This window comes from Homarus americanus, unplaced genomic scaffold (genome assembly GCF_018991925.1).
Source record: "Homarus americanus isolate GMGI-L3 unplaced genomic scaffold, GMGI_Hamer_2.0 scaffold28, whole genome shotgun sequence".
Taxonomy (NCBI): Eukaryota; Metazoa; Arthropoda; class Malacostraca; order Decapoda; family Nephropidae; genus Homarus; species Homarus americanus.
In genome coordinates, this window is record NW_024742238.1 from 6,329,186 (window position 1) to 6,349,776 (window position 20,591).

At 39.7% G+C, this 20,591-nt stretch overlaps 1 protein-coding gene across 2 annotated transcripts in view; it reads right to left on the minus strand.

The window, feature by feature from the left end:
- Nucleotides 1–77: 77 nt before the first annotated feature.
- Nucleotides 78–20,591, minus strand: part of LOC121876668 (sodium- and chloride-dependent GABA transporter 1-like) — an 81,434-nt gene continuing 60,920 nt past the window's right edge. For both annotated transcript variants that reach the window (XM_042382007.1, XM_042382006.1), the window contains exons 3-14: nucleotides 15,370–15,501; nucleotides 14,086–14,187; nucleotides 11,805–11,991; nucleotides 11,299–11,431; nucleotides 9,642–9,776; nucleotides 8,782–8,885; nucleotides 8,298–8,422; nucleotides 7,668–7,780; nucleotides 7,001–7,132; nucleotides 5,611–5,814; nucleotides 3,532–3,705; nucleotides 78–3,385 (exon numbers count right to left, since the gene is read on the minus strand). In XM_042382007.1, the coding sequence (XP_042237941.1) occupies nucleotides 3,296–3,385; nucleotides 3,532–3,705; nucleotides 5,611–5,814; nucleotides 7,001–7,132; nucleotides 7,668–7,780; nucleotides 8,298–8,422; nucleotides 8,782–8,885; nucleotides 9,642–9,776; nucleotides 11,299–11,431; nucleotides 11,805–11,991; nucleotides 14,086–14,187; nucleotides 15,370–15,501 (1,631 nt within the window). In that variant the 3' untranslated portion in view covers nucleotides 78–3,295. The remainder of the gene's footprint in view (nucleotides 3,386–3,531; nucleotides 3,706–5,610; nucleotides 5,815–7,000; nucleotides 7,133–7,667; nucleotides 7,781–8,297; nucleotides 8,423–8,781; nucleotides 8,886–9,641; nucleotides 9,777–11,298; nucleotides 11,432–11,804; nucleotides 11,992–14,085; nucleotides 14,188–15,369; nucleotides 15,502–20,591) is intronic.

Genomic DNA, 20,591 nt, shown 5'->3' on the forward strand with positions numbered 1-20,591 from the left:
CTGTTTATCAACACCATAATCTAGGGCTAGATTATTTTCTTCATCTTGAGTTGGTTTTTGAGTAAAAAACCAATCACTGATGCTTTTTTATATTTTTATTTCAAAGATTAAGTATTACATTTTCATGTACTTAATCAGATATGGTAAAGCCACAGAAAGTAAAGGAATGAACAAGATAATTCCTAAAGTGTACAAATCACTGTTCATATAGATGCCAAAGCTATAAGATGTCTGAATGGTAGAACACAATCATATATATACTGTATATATATACTGTATATATAATGTTCATATGTATGTGGGGTGATTTTGAATGTAAGAATATTAATGTGCTTGTAAGTGTTTCTGTGCAATTCACATGTTTGTGTTAAAATGTCTTCTGAAGCCACATTATGATGCCTGTTTAATAAATGTAACTTCCCCTTGTGTTACACCAGCTTGATTCATCTATAAAGAGGATAGAAGCAACCCCAAACCCATAACGGTGGACATACTGACTGAGTATTTTTAAAAGTTTCTTTTATAAATAGGTATTCATTTTATGACAGCTTAATGATCATAAAAAATAACCACCCACAAAGAACCTAAAATAACAAAGCAATCAGTTGCTCACTATATCCTGAAAAGATGTTTACATGTGTGAGGCCCAACTATATACTTTAGGTCTGATGGTTCTTCTTATATCTCCTACACAGGGTTCCTACCTGTACAAATATTCAAAAGTTGTTTTTTTATGGAACACTGAACTTTGTACTCACAATGATGTTACCTGTGTTGAAGAGATATGTAAATCACAACATTTAAACAATTAAATCTCTATATGACAAGAATTTACATATATTTCTGTACATGCATCGCCTAACATCAAAGTTTTACAACGAAGTTCACACACTCACAATGAAGAAAAACATATTCTTAAGCACTAAATTCTTATAATATAATAGATACTCAGTATTTTTAACGAGTCGGTGCAAAACATTATCTTAACATATATAACATGTACACAATTCAACTTACTGGCAATACATACATTCATTACTTATTTTAAATTTGGTTGTCATATGTAATTTACAAAATTGCTCAGTTTCAGCCAATCAGAAAAGGACATTGAGAAAAAAGGGCGGGGCCAGAGCAAGGCGTGTCTCACTCCTACTCGTGCGCTGATTGGCTGGAGGGATGGTTGAATGGTGGGGCACGCAAGGCTCCGAGAGAACCATCACCTTATTGGCAGTTGTGATCCAGATTCATAAATGACGACTTCTCATTGGCTAAAACCTTAAAGAGCTGTTCACCAAGAGGATAAAAACTTCCCAATTATGGCCTAGTATGACCTAAAGATGAAAATACCTACAATTTTAACAAAGAAAGAAATAAAGGAGTAGTTTGTCTAAGGTTCTTACCAGGTCCTGAATTGGGGAGTTTGAAGTAAATGTGTAGGTAGATAAAGGGGATAAACTGCAAAAACATGTTATGTTATTGCTCGCATACATTCTACTGTGTTCTATGTGAAGACAGGACCAACAACATGGAAGACAATGCTATATGATGATTCATAGTTACTACTCAAATAAGGTCACAATTTCCCTTGTGATAATATACTAAAATACCTTACTGTAGGGACATTCAAGGTCCATAATCAAGTATCAAGTCACTTACAATTTTTAACATTTGGAAGACCCAGTCGGCATTAAATACCTTGGTCCCAAAACAAGCTAAAATCTACCCTATAGGATTTTACTACAATGACAAGATTAAAGAATCTTCACTCGTACTTCTACTAATATTACCTACCTTTTTGATATGTTAAAGAAGTGTTCTAAAATATGGAAGACAATTTGGAAGCCCTTCACAAATTAATCTTACTGGAGTTGCATTTGAAGAGTGCCTCGGCAGTCCACATTATCACTCACTACTGATGGTTGATCGCTGTCAAACTTTGTAACATGCTATTGAATTCTTCCATTGTAAACTCAGGCTTTAGGCTCTCCATCACTGACCTCTGGTGAGCAAGACAAATAGTTATACTCTTGAAATATAAATGTCTCATCTTTCATCAACATTAGTCAGTCACTAGGACTGCTGAGGAACTTCTCGAGTGCAGCTACAGTTAGTCTGATAATTGTCAACATCAATATACAGTTGTCACGAGAGAAACATATTGCTTTTAGGTTAAAAACATCTTACAAACATCAATACTGCACATTACTGGCCTAAGTGTCAGTTGAAAATCTTGTGATGTCCTCTAAACCCATCAACAAAAGCTAAGACTAAGACTATTTGAATTCAATGTATGTCAGGATTTTAGCAAGTTTTTTCACAAGCACTGAAAAAATGAATTGCTACATCTAAATCCTTTAAAAGAGTGAAAATATGTAGTTAAAATTTCTGTAAATGACTTCTAATAAGTTTTTCAACTCATTTTAACATTCACATCATGAAATAATCTCTAGCCTCATATCTTTCAATCGTTTATAAATTCTTCTGGATATCTCATGGTACTCAAGATATGATTTTTTTTACCTATAATCATTAACCTTCTTAGTGATTTCCAGGTGTGGTGCTGTATGTCTCCATATCAATAAAAAGCAGTCCTGACATACATATAACTGAAGTGTCAGACAGCCATCTCAGCTAAGCCACAAATAAAGCCCAGGCCATATTAAAACATCACAAACTGAGCTATAATAATGCCACAGAGTAGGTTAAATAGCATCATCAAGTGAGCTATAAAAAATCATATGATGTGTGATAAAGTGATCAGCTGCGTTAACAGAGCAGTCATAGCGCATTCTGGAAAAGTGTATTGAGAGCCAAGAGAGGGATAAATACCCACAATGTTCATGACATAAGCAAATTTTTGACTAGCTCCATCCCTAGTCATGTCTCTAAATATATTAACGTGACATTTGTTACATTTGTTCAGCTTTACTGAGTTTATTTTGCTGCTGGTTTTAATCACAAACTAATCAAATATAAGAAAACAATGTAGAATTCAAATTTATAAATACGTACAAGATACTAAAATAATCAAGTGCACATGAAATAAATCTATGAATTAGCCTTCAGTAAAGTACACATTGCTATGCAGCTGTAACCATCTTCTGTGATGGTGCCCTGCCTAAGTGGGCATAGTCAAGAGGCTGGCCAGGCTCTGTGTCTGCTGTTTATTCCCATCAGGTTATATAGCACCAGTCTGGTGTCTTCTCTCTACCTCGGGCTGTCCCTGCCAGGTAATACCATACCATAGTGAAAGAGTGGATGTTGGTGTGGATGTATGGTAGACACGAGTGAACATCTACACTGCAGTGGCCTCCTCTGGGGTACTTCTGTACTTGTTCTTCAAAGCATTTAAGTCAATCTCTGGTCGCGTGATAGATATTAATCTCTGCAAGACAGACAAGGCACAGTTAAGTGATGGCACAGCGCCTTGCCACATATGGAAGAAAGTGGACATGGTATAATGATAGTAATATATTGACAGATACCATATACTGTATGTCAATAGGCATGTAGTACAATATCAGTCCTCACCTCTTTCCAGGTTCCAGGGTGAGGTGTGGTGACGAATTTGTAGATTGCATATCCTGGAATACAGGTCATTGAGGACAACGCCATTAGCCAGCCGACGAAATGGGTCCAAACTGGGAATTCATAGTCCACATACTTCGGGGGAGACCACATCACCACATTGAACATGAACACACACTGCAGGGAAGAAGACACCATTACAGGTAATGACAAAACTTAAACTCCAGAGGAATTTTGACAAATTTCTATGCTAATTTGTGTTAAGACATAATAAAACCAACAATCAATATACAGTAAGAGTATTAATTTATTTGTACACACTATGAATGTCTTATCTTGTGTTACATCAGAGTGACTAAAAAAACGTCCTTCACTCAATACCACTGATGAGAATATTAAACATTTGAATTAATTTTTAACTCCTAAATCTTTCACAAACAAGCTAACATTACTGAGATATTTCCCCTTTTTCTCATACAGTACATGGGAGTTTTGTCATTGTTTGAAGTCACTCAAAATCTTCCTGTACAATATAACATATATTGAAGTTTATTATCTGAGTTACCGGGGTATTTAAAAAAAAATCAATGTCCAACACAAACATCGTCTCTCTTCCATATGTCATCAAGATTTAACCTGACATACTATATTCACCTACATCTTTCACATAACATCTACTGCTTCGTCCATATACAGTATACATTGTCTTAGTACCCCGATACTACTCAGAAATACATCCACATTTACACTAAATCAACCACTTGGTACAATACTATTCTCTCTCAGATGATACATTTTTTTCTTCCAAATAAACTCTAGACAACATTCAACAGTCTTTTTATACTTTTCCTCTTTGCCACTGATCAGGTTGGACATGTCTGTTACGTTATGTTGGCAAGTACTGGGCATGCACTAGCTGAAGAAAGTTTCTGAACCTGCGTTAGCGTTGGTAAAGTCTTGTCTTAAATCAGCTCACACTTTGCCACCACAACATTTTTGGCAGGTTATTCCAATGACTCACAGCTCTTATTCCAATGTTAAAAAGAAACAGCTTTCCTATAACAAAGTACTGTGACAAAAAACAGACCAACCGTTAATGCCTAGTAAGTTGATAAGTGGTAAAATGATAAATAGAAAATAAGAATAAAAAATATGTCAGTTTGACCTAATTTATCATTTATCTAAATCACATATGTCCTGTACTCTACATAAATTGATCTGGAAAAATTATCTTCCATTTTAAAACTTTTCTATAATTTACTGAACTGTAAAGAATTAATTATTACACACACTTCCCAAATTCCCAGTTAATAACCTTTTATGAGTTTTTCATTGAACTGGAACATCATATAGCGGGGTGGTCACAACAGTCATCCCACACCCCACAGTCATGGTTTAATTCTCTGCATTCCAAACCACTACTTACTGACATAATCTTTATTCCATCACTCGGCCTGCCCACCTTTTTTTCTTTTTTCATGCACCTCTCAAAATCAACAACTCATTCATGCCTCATTCATTTGATCTTTTTAACTTTCCCATATCTGTACTATTTAGTGTTCTTATACTACCTCATTAGTCCATCCATCATCTAATGAAACCACCTTTTTTCCTCAATAATTCTTTCAAACGTCCTTTTCTGCAAATTCCATACTTTCCTAGTTACTAAATTTCAACAACTAAGGTCTTTAAGTGCATAAGTAAGTTTGGAACTCTTGGAACAATCTACCAGAGAGTGTTGTGACGGCACCGAGTGCGAGCTCTTTCAAGACAAGATTTGACCAATACTGGAGCGGGTTCAGGTACATTCAGGAGCCGGTGCATGCCCAGTATTTGCCAACAGTGCATGACAGAGATGTAACCGATCACCCGGGCGGCTAGCGAGCCGATCTTTTGGTGAAGAGGATAAATGAAAAGGAAAAGTAATAAGAGACGTGACCGGTCGCCCAAGCGGCTAACGAGCCGATCAGTGGCGAAGAGGATAAAAGTAAAAGTAATATGTAAAATGTTCTGGTTATAAGTACTGTACTATACTATATGACCCCGAACCTCCCAACCATGAGGTAAAAGAGAGTAACTCACGAAGCAAATGGCAGGAGTGATGAACTTCCAGCAGAACTTCCACCAAAAGAAGGGGTAATAGCCAATCATTTCCTTAACATTGTCATACCACTTGTTAGCTCCATAGCCCCAGCCTATAGCTATACACTCGAACATGATAAGGAAGATGAGACACATTCCAGAGGCTGCATATGAATCCAGCACCTGGAACACGTACATACCACCCTGGAAGGAAGAAATAGAATAAAAATAAATAAAGAATTATTGAACACATTTAGAAAATTTCCTTCATACTGTATATGCTTACTATTCATTTCATTTAACAAAACAAGAAAAGCACACATTAAGAATTAATTTTGAAAGTAAAATCCATATCACAAGGTCACTAAGCAATGGATTTTTTTCCAGTGGGATCAGTTCTCATATGAATAATGCAGATTTCAAGTATTTAAACTGATAAAATAATGTATCTACATATACCGGTATTTTGTGTTCCTCTTTAGGAAATTTCCATTCTTTGATGGGGTAATGCATTGGCATTAGAGTGAAGTACTACCTGAAGAGAAGCTGCAAGAAAGTATGCAGCATAGAGAGCTGCCATCAGGTAGCCATGGCTAACTCACGTAAGTGTGGAAAATGGCCGTATGATCAGCTGGGTTTGTGCTGAAGACTCTTGTAGGAACATCAAAAGACTTCCAGAAAATTACTGAAGAAACAAGTGTTGTCTTAATGAGTAAAATCCACATATTGCCAGTTGTATGGTGTGAGTGTGATGAAGGAGCATACCAAATGTGCATGGCAATGGAAAAGCAATAAACACATTACGAAATCCTTCCAAATCAAATGTTTTATACAACATTATATAAAACAAAATTAGGGAGTATATTCACCATTTCATGTGGTGTATGTGGTGATGCCAGAAATGTGGACATATTAGTGACAAAAATGTAACTAAGGCCTCTGAGCAACTGGGGAAGGCATCAGTAAGCCCACAAACATCATCATGATGTAAGCTTGTGGAAACTTAAAATACTGTATTGGCATAAAAAATCATGACTCCTAAAGAGGACTTGTGCACTAATCTGAAAATTATACTACAGTCTGTACAAAGTCAGGAATATTTCATAAGCTCCATTGCATTTCATACTGCAAGCTGAAAATAAGTTGAATGTATTAAAAACCTAGGACACAGAGTGCTTGTTGAGTCTAGTTGCAAAGTATTCACTACTGAACTTACACCAAAATATACATGCCATGAACAAGTGGATGGGTAAACATGCAGAAACAAGGATATTAAATTGCTCAACCACTATTATGACTTAAGTCTGCACCAGAGTTGAGGAAACCTATTAAGCTTCATTTTTCTTCGTTTTCTTCCACCTTAACCTAAAGTATATGGTCACAGACTCACCTCTGTAACACAGGACAAGCCTACAAAGTAAGAGATAACGCAGATGGCGGCAATGAAGAGCTCCTTATTTTTGCGGAGGTACTTAGGCCACTCATCAGACACAGCTGTGACGAAGCCTTCGATGGTGCAGAACTAGGGACAATCATATTACTGTAACTTACATGTTTTCATCATGACTGTAAATGTATTAAATAGTCCTAATAAAAAATTGAATACTGTATCATAAATTAATGACTAAAATAATTACTCTTCAGGCTGGTGACACAGGACCTGGCTGTCAATTACAGTACAGTACACTAATATTCCCAAATTTGAAAATTTATTACAGGTATATGGTAATTGAGACAGTCTAACAAACCAACTTTTACTCACAGTTTACTTAACTAGTTTACAGGAGTTAAGTTTTATGCATAATTTTATACTACAGTATATGTTTCTTCTGAAGTAAGAAACCTTTGTTCATTCGGAAGCCTAAACAATATGCAAGGTTTACTACAATTCCCATAATAATTTAATCTGAATTTGAAGTACTGTACATAATAATACTCTTAATGCACCATCAAGTACTGTATTAAGAGGGGTACAGTAAACTTGAATTTCATGTTTGATATTAAACCTGAAAGATAATGTTCATAAGGATGTTCTGGAAAACTTGAGTGATTCTTACCTGAGAGTCGAGTCCCAGCATGAGGAACATGAGGAAGAAGAGGGAAGACCAGAGGGGAGACACAGGTAGTTGCAGCACTGCCGATGGGTATGCCAAGAATGCCAGGCCAGGTCCTGTTGATACCCATTTTGTTATACTTTCTAAATAACTAACAACTTTCATTTCAATTACTTTATCAATGTTAGCACTCTCACTTGACTACTGTTAACATGAAGACAAGTAGCAGGACACACTCAAGTAATCATTAATGTACTGTACTTGACAATGAGCGTCGCAATTAACACACCCACGAGATGACCCTTAACACCCAAATCCCTTTACATTGGCTCTGTACTGTATATCATTCAATGAGTACAGTATGTTTCTTCATTAACACTAATAACCCATCATGAAGACTGTTAACATTTCAGGTACCTATTTCCAGCAACATCTTTCTCGTCTGTTTTTAAATTTACATAAGAGATACAGTAATGGCTTCGTGCATTGACATTAATTCACAAACACAGTGAGGTTATGTGCACAATCAAACCATTTTATAAGAATTTTATTTGTGAAGAATATCAGGAATCCAATGTTAAGGAATCAAGTGTATGCTGAGGTGTGCACGAAATTGTAGAGATGAATACTGACCTGAGGCTGCCACATCTGCTACCTCTTTCTGCTGTTGCTCTGCCATGAAGCCTACAACAGAGAAGATGACGAACCCAGCGAAAAATGATGTGCACGAATTAACGGTACACAAAATGAGGGAGTCGCTGAAAGGAGATCCTGAGTTAGTACATGTTGACAGTGTGGCTGAATTTGCATTGCACTGTATCTATCTTTCTACAGTACTGAGGTAAAATAAATTAATTGTTGCATTTGATAATTGTGGTTGGATGTTTGCAAGAAAAGGTGTTAAAGATGGGGTTCAGGGGTAAATACTGATAGACTGCTGGAACAGGAGGAGAGACCAGTGATGAAAATAGAAGTGACAAAATTCAACTTGATTACTGTATATCTTATCACAACAATTCCATTAACCTTACCATTAATTAACAAAGAAAATTGTCAAGGAGTATACTGCGTAAACAACAGCGTCTCTCTTTTAACTAACACTAAGCAGACAACTCACCGGTAACAGTTGTTATCAAACTTGTTATAGGATCCCAGAGCAATGAGAGACCCCAGGACAAGTGCATAGGACCAGAACACCTGTGACACCGCCTCCACCCACACCTGTTGGGTAAGGCAAATAAATATTTCACTCGAAAGACAGGATAGGCGAGTCCAGTTGAAATCACTAACTGAAACACTCAGGTTAAGTCAGTTCGGAGACTCATTCTCGTTCATTAACCGGACAAAATAAGAATCATCCTCAAGTGCATTCTTAAAAAAAAAGTAAAGTGTACAATACAAAATGTAAGCAGAAATACATTTGATACAATCATGGGTTGAACTGCTATATTTATTATACGTTATACTTCACAGATGTAAAATGACACATTGACATTCTCATCCGTTGCAGATGGTCAACTACGGGACAATTACCATCAAAAGGTGACTCTTTGTAACATCCCACATCAACAAGAGAAGAGCTGTGATAATATGTATACTGAATATACCATTCATACATTATGCCTTTATGTTTCGATATACTGTACCTCATATCCTAGTTTGGAATAATATACGTGTACCCCATAGTTGTATACGTTCGCTGTTAATTTCAGTTGCATTTTAAATGTTGCATTAATTTCTGTCCCAAATTACTGTTATTCCAATTTACATTTTACAGACACACATACCCTAATACACTAACAATTTTCTTTACCATAAAAGTTTGAGCTTCTGAACAAAAAATATTTAGCAAGTGAAAAATAAAACAGGTATATAAATTTGGTTTAGTTACCAATAAAACTGGCTAATGGTGTAATAAGATGACAAAGGAGTAAGTCAACGCTGAGAGTGAGACGTCAACAAGGAGCAACAACTGACCGTGACATCCTTGAGCTTCTCCACGTCAGGTATAAGGTAGTAGCGGATCCCCGTCATGGCCCCTGGCAGCGTCACACCACGGATGAACAAGATGAACATGAGAACGTAGGGGAAGAGTGCCGTGAAGTACACCACCTACGGGAGGAGGAGGAACAGGAGGTTATTGTGCGTGTGTTAGTACATGATGAGTACTGTATACAATCCATGTGGTGGGAAGGTGTACATGATATGGGGGAGTTAGTAAATACAGTTAGTACACTATAGAGGAGATGGTAGAACAATTAGTACACCTGACTGTTGGATGGTACACAGAAGATCATTATTACAAAATATTGTACTGTACCACAAAATCTCAATCTCTCTCTCTCCATTTCCTATTTCTTTTTCTCTTAATCCCCCTCATCTCTCCATTTTCATTTCCTCTTCAATTCTCTTTCATACACATTATTTTAAGTCTTTGATGGAGGATTAAAACATCAGCTTAAGTCATTGATGGAAGGATTAAACATCAGCTTAAGTAATTGATGGAAGGATTAAACATCAGCTTAAGTCATTGATGGAAGGATTAACATCAGCTTAAGTCATTGATGGAAGGATTAAACATCACCTTAAGTCATTGATGGAAGGATTAAACATCACCTTAAGTCATTGATGGAAGGATTAAACAGCTTAAGTCAATGATGGATGGATTAAACACCAGCTTAAATCAGAGATGAAAGAATGAAACACAGCTTAATTCATTGATGTAAGAATGAAAGACCAGCTTAAGTCATACAAACACACACATACCTGTACATACAAACGGGGCAATCTTTCAAACACTCAACGACATAAACAAAGGCATGGAGGACAGAATTATCTCATGAAATTACAAAAAAATAACTACAACATGATCACAAAGTTAATATTGGGAACTGAATGATGTAATTTTCATTATTTTTTAATTACTACGCAGTATATATAACGTAGAATTTATAATATAGTGTATGTTCAAAATGACTGCCATTAACACCAGGTCCTGACTGTAGGTGACTGTGTTTTCCTGTATTTTGTAATATGTTTATGTATCAGCTAAACTTGAAGTCTACAATGGTGCAAATTTGGAGTAAAGTCACGTTCATGTAAATAGGTATAAAATGTCACTTTATTTACACGTCCAACTAATGGTGTTTACCTAGTCAGTAAAATTTCCAAATGTCTGTTTCTGTAATGTTGAAAGTGTGTAATTTACAGAAAAAAGGTATTGTCAGTGATGGTGTGACACTGATCATAATGTGGCGAGGATGTAATCAATACCTGTGAGATAAAGTGACCACATCTGGATAAACTCGCCCAGTCGCCCACACGCCTTCCCGAGTACCATCAGGAGTGGCCACTGAGCCGATGGTTTCTACAAATTCCTTTCACTTAAGGTGTCATCATTCATTGAATCAGAGACATCAGTCGTGTCTCAAACCACACTGTCCTAGCACCGAAAAGGCTCACATTGGCTGTCATTCAAGAAATAACATTCTTAAAGCACAAAACAGTTACGTTTCGTAGTAAAAAAAAAACCAACTACAGGTCTCAACCAATGTTTTTATCAACTCTACATCAAGGTGTTGGCCTGATGCAGTGACATCTTCGTTAGAGGAAATATAAGGTCAAAACAACCCACCTTGCCAGTCCATTTGACCCCCTTCCAGATACAGAAGTAGCAGAGGATCCAAGCGACGAGGAGAGTCAGGGCCAACTCCCAGCGTACGGTGCCAGGATGATCAATGCCGTCCGAAATCTGCAGCGCCCGTTTTCTGTTGACCAAAACACGCGATTACACCAGTGCCCCCTTAAACGCACACTTGCACCACAGCTCCCTCAAGGGTACACTTACACTACTGATCGTCCACATAAGCAACTGTGTCATGATATGTGTTGAAATATTATGACACGAGTTGACTTATTAAAACATGGGCTGGGTTATGACACTAGAGGGGAGAGGACTTCATACCTTGGCTGAGAAAGGCGAGGAGCAGCCATCATAACAGACTATCCAAGACTCCCCAGGCAACAAGAGGGAGGAAGCAGTCAGCCATGTACAGAAGGACTTGATCTTTAAAAAAAAAAACAATACACATATACACTATATATTCATACACAAAATGACAAGGGCAGACAGACACTCACTCCCAGAACTCTTTGACGGGGTCGGTGAGGTTAACCACGTGTACCCGAGTGAGGTTGCCCACCCTGCAGTACGTCTCATTGGCCGTGCTGTTGAAGGTCTCGCCCCAACACTCGAGGTTGCTACGGGCGTACGGCGACACGCAAGTATCAGTGTTCCACCAGTTGTCGCACGACCCCCACGGCAGCTCTAGGGGAGACGGGGGGTGTAAAGACGTTAGTTGTGTATGGAGGGTGTAGGTGAAGTGTGGTGGAGGGGAGGGAGGGTGTAGGTGGAGTGTGGTGGAGGGGAGGGAGGGTGTAGGTGAAGTGTGGTGGAGGGGAGGGAGGTGTAGGTGAAGTGGTGGAGGGAGGAGGGTGTGGTGGTGGAGGGGAGGGAGGGTGTAGGTGGGTGAAGTGTGGTGGAGGGGAGGGAGGGTGTAGGTGGAGTGTGGTGGAGGGGAGGGAGGGTGTAGGTGGAGTGTGGTGGAGGGGAGGGAGGTTGTAAGTGGAGTGTGGTGGAGAGGAGTAAAGGAGGAGGTGAGAAGAGAAACAGGGAAACGTGGTGAGAGGGAGAATAGGGGAAGGTGGTGAGATGGGGAATAAACAAAGGGGTGGGTGAGACACAGGGTGGGGAAGGTGAGACACACTAAGGTAGGGATAAGAGTAAGTAGAAGGTGGAGAGAGTGACCTTCAGGGGGTACATGAGCCAGTAACAAGACACATTGATGTATAAACAGTACTTATGTTTCTACAATAACTGGCAAGAAAAATATTAACTCATGATTAAAAATATTTCCTATACTGAGAGTTACAAATCCAACCTACAATCACAAATTCACACTTGCATTATGTTATATTAAAGTATTCTATAGAAAGAAAATAAATAATAACTTTGAATTGTAAAAAACATAATCAATGGTTAATATAATACACGGTAGGAATAATACTCACTGCCTGTTCTGACTGAGGGAGAGAGAGAGGGGGAGAGAAAGAGTGAGAGGGCGACGTCATTCCAATCGAAATCCACAGGTAGATGAGAGAGAGGAGAGAGAGGAGGGTCATTAATGAGAAGCACCGCTATAACATGTACCCTCAACAGCAGGAGTAACATCAGTGTACAAGCTTAAACATTCTCAGGACAGACGTGCTAGAGGAGGAGCTGTGGCCACGACGGTGTGTGTGTGTGTGTTAGTCATTAGTTTTGACAAGAATCACTCTTCATAAACTTAGACGGTAATATTTTGTTCACCCTACGCGCTACAGCAAATTCACACACTCTCAAACCTCCCAGAGTAAATATTTCACACACACACACACACACACACACACACACACACACACACACACACACACACACACACACACACACAAACCACTTGAACTCTTGTTGTGTGGGAGTTTAGTAAAGGTGGCTTAGAGTACTGTATAAAAGGCGACTTCCTCCCAGTTGTCATGTAGCAGAGACACAGTCGGTACAGAATGCTTTAGCGAGAAGAAAAAGAAAATTACTAATGTATGCATCAACACACTGTATACATTAAGTACCTAAATACATAAAAACACGCACGTAAGAATGTGGAAAATACAAACAATGCGAAAAATGCGAGAATTAGGGGTATATACAGTATGTTATCAGTCAGACTTGTAAACATAGTCGTAGCATGGAATTGTAGTTACAGCAGAGTATTGTGAATCAGGTAACAGTTTTAAGGTAATAAGCTTAGCAAGTAATTACAGATACAACAGAAAATACCTAGATAAAAGTCAAGTTAAGCTTTAAAAATATAAGCTTTGTAAGAATTATAGATACAGCATAACACACATAGGTAAAAAAGCAAGTTAAACTTTAAAAAGATAAGCTTAGCAAGTCATTACGGATACAGCAAAAAACTCCTTAATAAAATTCAAGTTAAGCTTTAGTCATAAGCTTAGCAAGAGTAAGTACTAGAGTAAGTTGAAGTTATTGCCGCTACAGCAGTTTGGCCAGCAGGGGCGGTTGCAGGAGGGGGAGGAGGAAGACCGAACTAAATAGGAAACATGGAGAAAGTAGAGGATCAGATAGAGGAGTCGGAGGAAGAGGAAGAGGAAGAAGAGTCGGAGGAGGAAGAAGAAAAAGTAGTAGTAGTAGTAGTAGTAGTAGTAGTAGGAGGGGAAGAAGAAGAAGAAGAAGAAAAAGTAGTAGGAGGAGGAGGAAGAAGAGAAAGAACAGTGAACAATCCTGCTAAAGACACTGTCAGAGGAGGAAGAAAGGGGGAAACAAAAGAGCCGGGGTGGTAGTGGGGTCGGGGGGGGGGTCACTTACGAGAGGTGAGTGACATGAAGAAATAGAAGAGAGCCCAGGACAGCACGATGATGTAGTAGATATTGAGCCACACTGACATGACCGCCGCGCCGTAGCCAACACCTGCAATGTGACAACACCTCATTACTATCATGTCTTGGCTCATAGTGACGTGATATGACATGACAATACCCTGAAAATAAATGAAGAATCACCTCATTTCATTACTACTGCGTGTTAGCCAATAGTGATATGAAATAATAATAATAATAATAATAATAATAATAATAATAATAATAATAATACCTGATCTACACAGCCACCTCACCTCATTATCACTTCATGGAAACTCAACAAAGCCATGACATCACTTCGAAAAGGAAGGTGTACATGGGTGGTAAGGACGTGTACAGCACATGAGGTAAAAAAGAAGGTGTACATGTGAGGTGAGGGCGTGTATATATGAGGTAAGGGCGTGTATTGATCCCCACGCCTTCCAGATAAGTCTAAGTCCACGCAAGGATAATCCCACGCCTTTGAGTGAGAGAGAGAGAGAGAGAGAGAGAGAGAGAGACCCCCCCCAAAAAGTTAACAGGTTACGTTTCTGAGTTACAATTTTCCTTAAGAGAATATGTGAATTTACACCCCAAGGTAACTCTACCCCTCTGCACCTACCCCCTCCCTCCCCTTATGAGCAGATCAACCCTTACGCTCACAAGGTACCAATGTAAATCAACACCAATGTAATCTATGCACAATAACACGGTCCCTAGTCCTTCCCTCGTCCCTCCCACCACCACCACCACCACAATGTTCCCCTCAAGTTTAAAATTACTGTTTGTTTGTGAAGTTTGTAAACATCCTGAGGAGCTACTTGTCAGCCTCTTGATGTACACAATGAATTAAATATAACCGTATTTGTCTACAGTGTTTACGTCTTCTATAAGGCAAACTAAACAGATGAATAACTGGGTGCATAAATACATTGGTTGGACAGGTACGCGGATATATTAGTTAGATAAATGAATACAATACTTAATAATTAAATATCTTAGCAAAATAATAACGAATCCCGTAGAGATTAATTACTGAAAAACAAAGTGAATAAATAAAATAAGAATAAACCGATTTAACTGACGACTAAAACGACCAAATTAAACCACCAATTAAATCACAGATAAAACAAGAGACAAAACTGATAAACCAAAGATAATTGTATAGTTATATTGACCTTATTTACCTAATGGCCACCCAAACTAGAGGTGGCCATGCCGAGGGAAGAAGTGGCCAGTGGGGAGGACTTACCTTTGAAGATAGGGGAGATACGCCATACCGTAAGGCCGCCAGTACCCAAGAACTGCCCCAGCGACACCTCCAGGAAGAAAGTGGGCACCCCGCAGCAAAACACCGTCAGGAGGTAGGGGATCAAGAAGGCACCTGGAGGAGAGACAGGTACAGGTTGATTAATGACTATACTTTGTCAATTATTATACTACAGGTGAGGTCAATTATTCTACTAAATTATTGTTATTTTCGTAATGTAAATATATGTAATTATTGACAAATAATCATACTGTGGATATACTCAAAACACACACACACACACACACACACACACACACACACACACACACACACACACACACAGTCATCATAAGCACATTAGAGCGGCGCCATAAGTCCGGGTGTTTCCGGAGTTTCTTGGCCAGAGGTTGTCAGCTGCAGCAGTGTATTGTAAACTTTATCTGAGGGACGAGATAGTATTTTTACCCTACTAACACCACCACTATTACCACCACCACCACCACCCCTATTACCACCATTATTATCTTCATTACCACTACTACTATCATCACTACCACTACTACCATCACTACTACCATCATCACTACCACTACTACTACCATCACTACTACCATCATCACTACCACTACTACTACTACCATCATCACTACCACTACTACTACCATCACTACTACCATCATCACTACCACTACTACTACCACCATTACCCACTCTTCTTACAACACAACATTTCCATATTAATTATACCTCCAGCCGGTGATAATGTGGGTAGATCGTGTCCGTCCTCCCGCTCATGATGTTATTAATATTTTCTGGCGTGATTATTATTTATTTATTGTTATTGTTTGTATCACTTGAAGAATTTATTATTGTTTTTGTTTTGTTTTTCAGTTCATGCCCATCGGTGGAGGGAAGGAAGGCTTGTACTATGGAACATTACAATGGAGAGGTCCCCCAATCAAACTGCCTGGAAACGACCCTCTCCCCTAGCACTCAGGTCATTTACATTGAGAGAGAGAGAGAGAGAGAGAGAGAGAGAGAGAGAGAGAGAGAGAGAGAGAGACGCCCTTAAATGTCAATGAATTCGGTCCTTGTGTTGTGTCTGAGTACAAGTTAGTCTTCTGTCGGTCTTTAGGTGTCGGTTTAAAGTGTAGAAACAACTTCGCTAAAGACGCGTTTTTTTTTTGGTCGACAGTCGTGGGAGGGATGAGGGGAGAGTGGGGGTGGGGGGGGTGTGAGGGGCGCGGGGACCCTTCCATTAGTGAAAGTGTCCCTCACCATTGTTCCAGTTGTTTCCCTTCTGATGAATGACGCGGAAGGTGAGACGCAGAGCCGAGACCTTCCTCACGGTGACAACATCGGCAGCGTTAAGTGTTTGGGATCACCAGGTCAGGATCTCAACTCTAGTTTGTTTCTGTCACCAGAGTGAACTTTTCTCGGCAGTATTTTATTATTATAATATCATTCTGTGTCGCCATATAGTGTTATCTCTGTCTTCACTCTATATTACAATCATTTATCTGTCCAAGACTATTGCAATATATATAAAACATTACCATATTGGGGATAGCTTCTTATACTATCCGGTACCCCAGTTATAACACCGACTTAACACAACCATTAGGTATCGGGACCCATCAGCACTGGGGTATACCTGTATTAACAAAGGACAGCAGTTCTAACGCTTAGTTCCAGTTAGCTTGGGGTCTATAGGACAGGGGGCCCATGTGAACCCTTTGAGTGTATTCTGGAGACAATTAGAAGTGTCTCTTGTGACCCACCACCCCGCCCCACCCCAGGCGAGAGAAAACGGGGGTGGGCAAAGGCTGGCCTGCTGGGGATCAATGTTTTGTAATTAGAAAGAAGGTCTTGGTGTAGCCCCTGGAAAGGTACACGGAGAAGGGTGGCAGGGGGAGATAGTGAGAGAGAGGGAGAGAGAGAAAGAGAGAGAGAGAGAGAAAGAGAAAGAGAAAGAGAAAGAGAGAGAGAGAGAGAGAGAGAGAGAGAGAGAGAGAGAGAATAAACGAGGGAATACAAGTGAATTTAACAATCATAATAATAATAATAATAATAATAATAATAATAATAATAATAATAATAATAATAATAATAATAATAATAATAATCTTCAGACAAATGACGTAAGTAAGAAGAGAGAGAGAAACGTGCCTTTAATCTCTACATTTCTAGTTTGTGTTTTGTTTGTCTTTTTTATCTCCTTTATTCTGTTCCTCTTCTTCATTATATCTATTCATCTCTTATACTCTTCCTTAAACCAAACATCTCTCTCTTTCTCTCCTCCATCCCTCTCGCCTTCTTTCCTCTCCATCCTCAACCAACTCCTCCTTTATCTTTCCACCACTTCTCTTCTTCCATCCTCTTCATCTCCATCCTTCTCCTTTTCCATCTTCCCCCTCCTCCTTCACCACCCCCCATGTCAACAAAGACTCAGCCCTCAGTCTTGAAGTTGTCGGTAAAGACAGATTTTTACACACAGTAGCTGTACCTGTGTGATGGTAGTTGATCCTGCGACACACACACACACACACACACACACACACACACTCGTTCCAATAAGAATAGAAGAAGAAGACGAAGAGTGGAAGCAACAGGTAGGAAGGAGGAGGAGGAGGAAGAGCAACAGGCTTGACGGTAAATCAGTTAAGCCCGGCCCTTGCTCACCAATGAACCCTCCACCACTAGACTGACCCCAGACCTCCTGCCGGGGCTGTGACGACTACTGGAGGAGGGAGAGGAGGGGAGGAAGGAGAGAGAAGGAGGGAGTGGAAAACAAAAGGAGGAGGAAGGAAGGACGAGAAGAAGAGATATTGAGACGGATTTTTTAGTGTGTGTGTGTGTGTGTGTGTGTGTGTGTGTGTGTGTGTGTGTGTGTGTGTGTGTGTGTGTGTGTGTGTGTGTGTGCATAAAGTATCACTAAACACACAGTCATCACCAGTATTACATTCTCATATAAATGTTTATCAACAAAAAAAGACAAATTTTCAAAACCTCTTCACCAAAAAACAAACAAACACACACTAACATTCAAAACAAAAACAACAACCAAAATACAAACATGATATTCCAAACCTGCCAAAAAGACGAGTGCAAACCTGATAAAACACACATATAGAAAATATAAGTCCACGTATATATATATATATTTTTTTTTATCATGTGACCCCAAATATTTTCAGGGAGCGTGAGGCGCGTGGGAAATGAACCTGTCTGGGAGAACTTGACGGGAGTGTAAGTTTATGGTAAATAGCACTGCAGCGGAGTCTCGGATCATCTTCACTACCAGGACCATAATATAGCAGCATAGCACAGCACAGTATAGCACTGCCAGAAACTACAGCATCACAAGAGTACAGCATCATAAAAGTACAGCATCAGAAGAGTACAACACTACAATATTACAGCACCACAAGAGTACAGTACCAATGTATGTAATAAGTCATTTATGTCCAATTTATATTTTCAGCCTTCGGGCTGCAGAATTTTTTCAATAAACTGTTAATTATTATTATTATTATTATTATTATTATTACCACTAGAGTACAGTACAAGAGTACAGCATCATAAGAGTACAGCACCACAAGAGTACAGTGCCACAAGAGTACAGTGCCACAAGAGTACAGCACCACAAGAGTACAGTGCCACAAGAGTACAGTGCCACAAGAGTACAGCACCACAAGAGTACAGCACCACAAGAGTACAGCACCACAAGAGTACAGCACCACAAGAGTACAGTGCCACAAGAGTACAGCACCACAAGAGTACAGCACACAAGAGTACAGTGCCACAAGAGAGTACAAGAGTACAGCACCACAAGAGAGTACAGCACCACAAGAGTACAGCACCACAAGAGTACAGCACCACAAGAGTACAGCACCACACCACAGAGTACAAGAGCAGCACCAGCACAAGAGTACAGCACACAAGAGTACAGTACAGCACCACAAGAGTACAGTGCCACAAGAGTACAGCACCACAAGAGTAAAGTGCCACAAGAGTACAGTGCCACAAGAGTACAGCACCACAAGAGTACAGCACCACAAGAGTACAGCACCACAAGAGTACAACACCACAAGAGTACAGCACCACAAGAGTACAGCACCACAAGAGTACAGCACCACAAGAGTACAGTGCCACAAGAGTACAGCACCACAAGAGTACAGCGCCACAAGAGTACAGCACCACAAGAGTACAGCACCAAAGAGGAAGAGCAGTGGTGGACGGACGCGGGATATCGCAGCCACGACACGTTAATGCCACCCGCCACTCGCCTGTGTTTTAACCCCGCCCTTGAATCCTCTCGCTCAAGCGCTGACACCTGGATGCAGACGAGTTCACCTTGAGTGTGTGTGGCCCGTGGTGCGTGCCGCGGCGTCTGAGGTCGACCACACAACCTTAAATTTGATAATAATAGAGGTAGAGTTGCGGGAGCGATACACTTGCAACCCCAGCGATGAGTGACAGCCCCGGCCGGGTCAGACCCCCTCGCTAATGGCCGTATCCCGTCCCCCTACTTCTGCTCTTGCTGCTGCTATTGGTGCTGTCAGCGCTGCTCTTGTTGGTGCTACTATTACTCCTGCCACTACCTGTTCCTCCTCCTCCTTCCTTTCAGGTCACAACACTACCCGGAAGACCTCAAGTTGACGAAACCATCAAAGACCTTTCTCCTACAGGATCCATCTCTCACCGTGTTCAAACCCTCATATCACTCAATCCTCTCTCTTGTGATGTATCTCCAGTACTACCCCTCCCCCTTTGTCGTGTCTCTATCATTCAGTTCCAATCCCTCCTTTTCCTGCCCCTCTCCAGCATAAATGATGAGAGACAATAACGATGATTACAGACACAACCTTATCATGAACTGGCAAATGATGACCAAGTAAAATATCATCACCCAAGTCTTCACATTAGTTCTGTCAGGCTTCAACTCATGCGTGGTGTGAGTAAGGTTGTGTTTTATTGACCTCTTTACCCTGAGAACCACTGAGATACGAGGGTATGTATTTGATGCCCATGTCAACAGTCGAAAAATAAATATCTGGCATTAATTTCTATATCTTATGATTTACATTTTGCAGACGACGAACCTAAATAAAGTTTGCTAATATTGACACTAACCATTTATAATTCAATATTATATTTAACGAACTCTCTTGAGAGCACAAACTTTTAAAATTTGACTTCATCAAACTATTCTATAATTA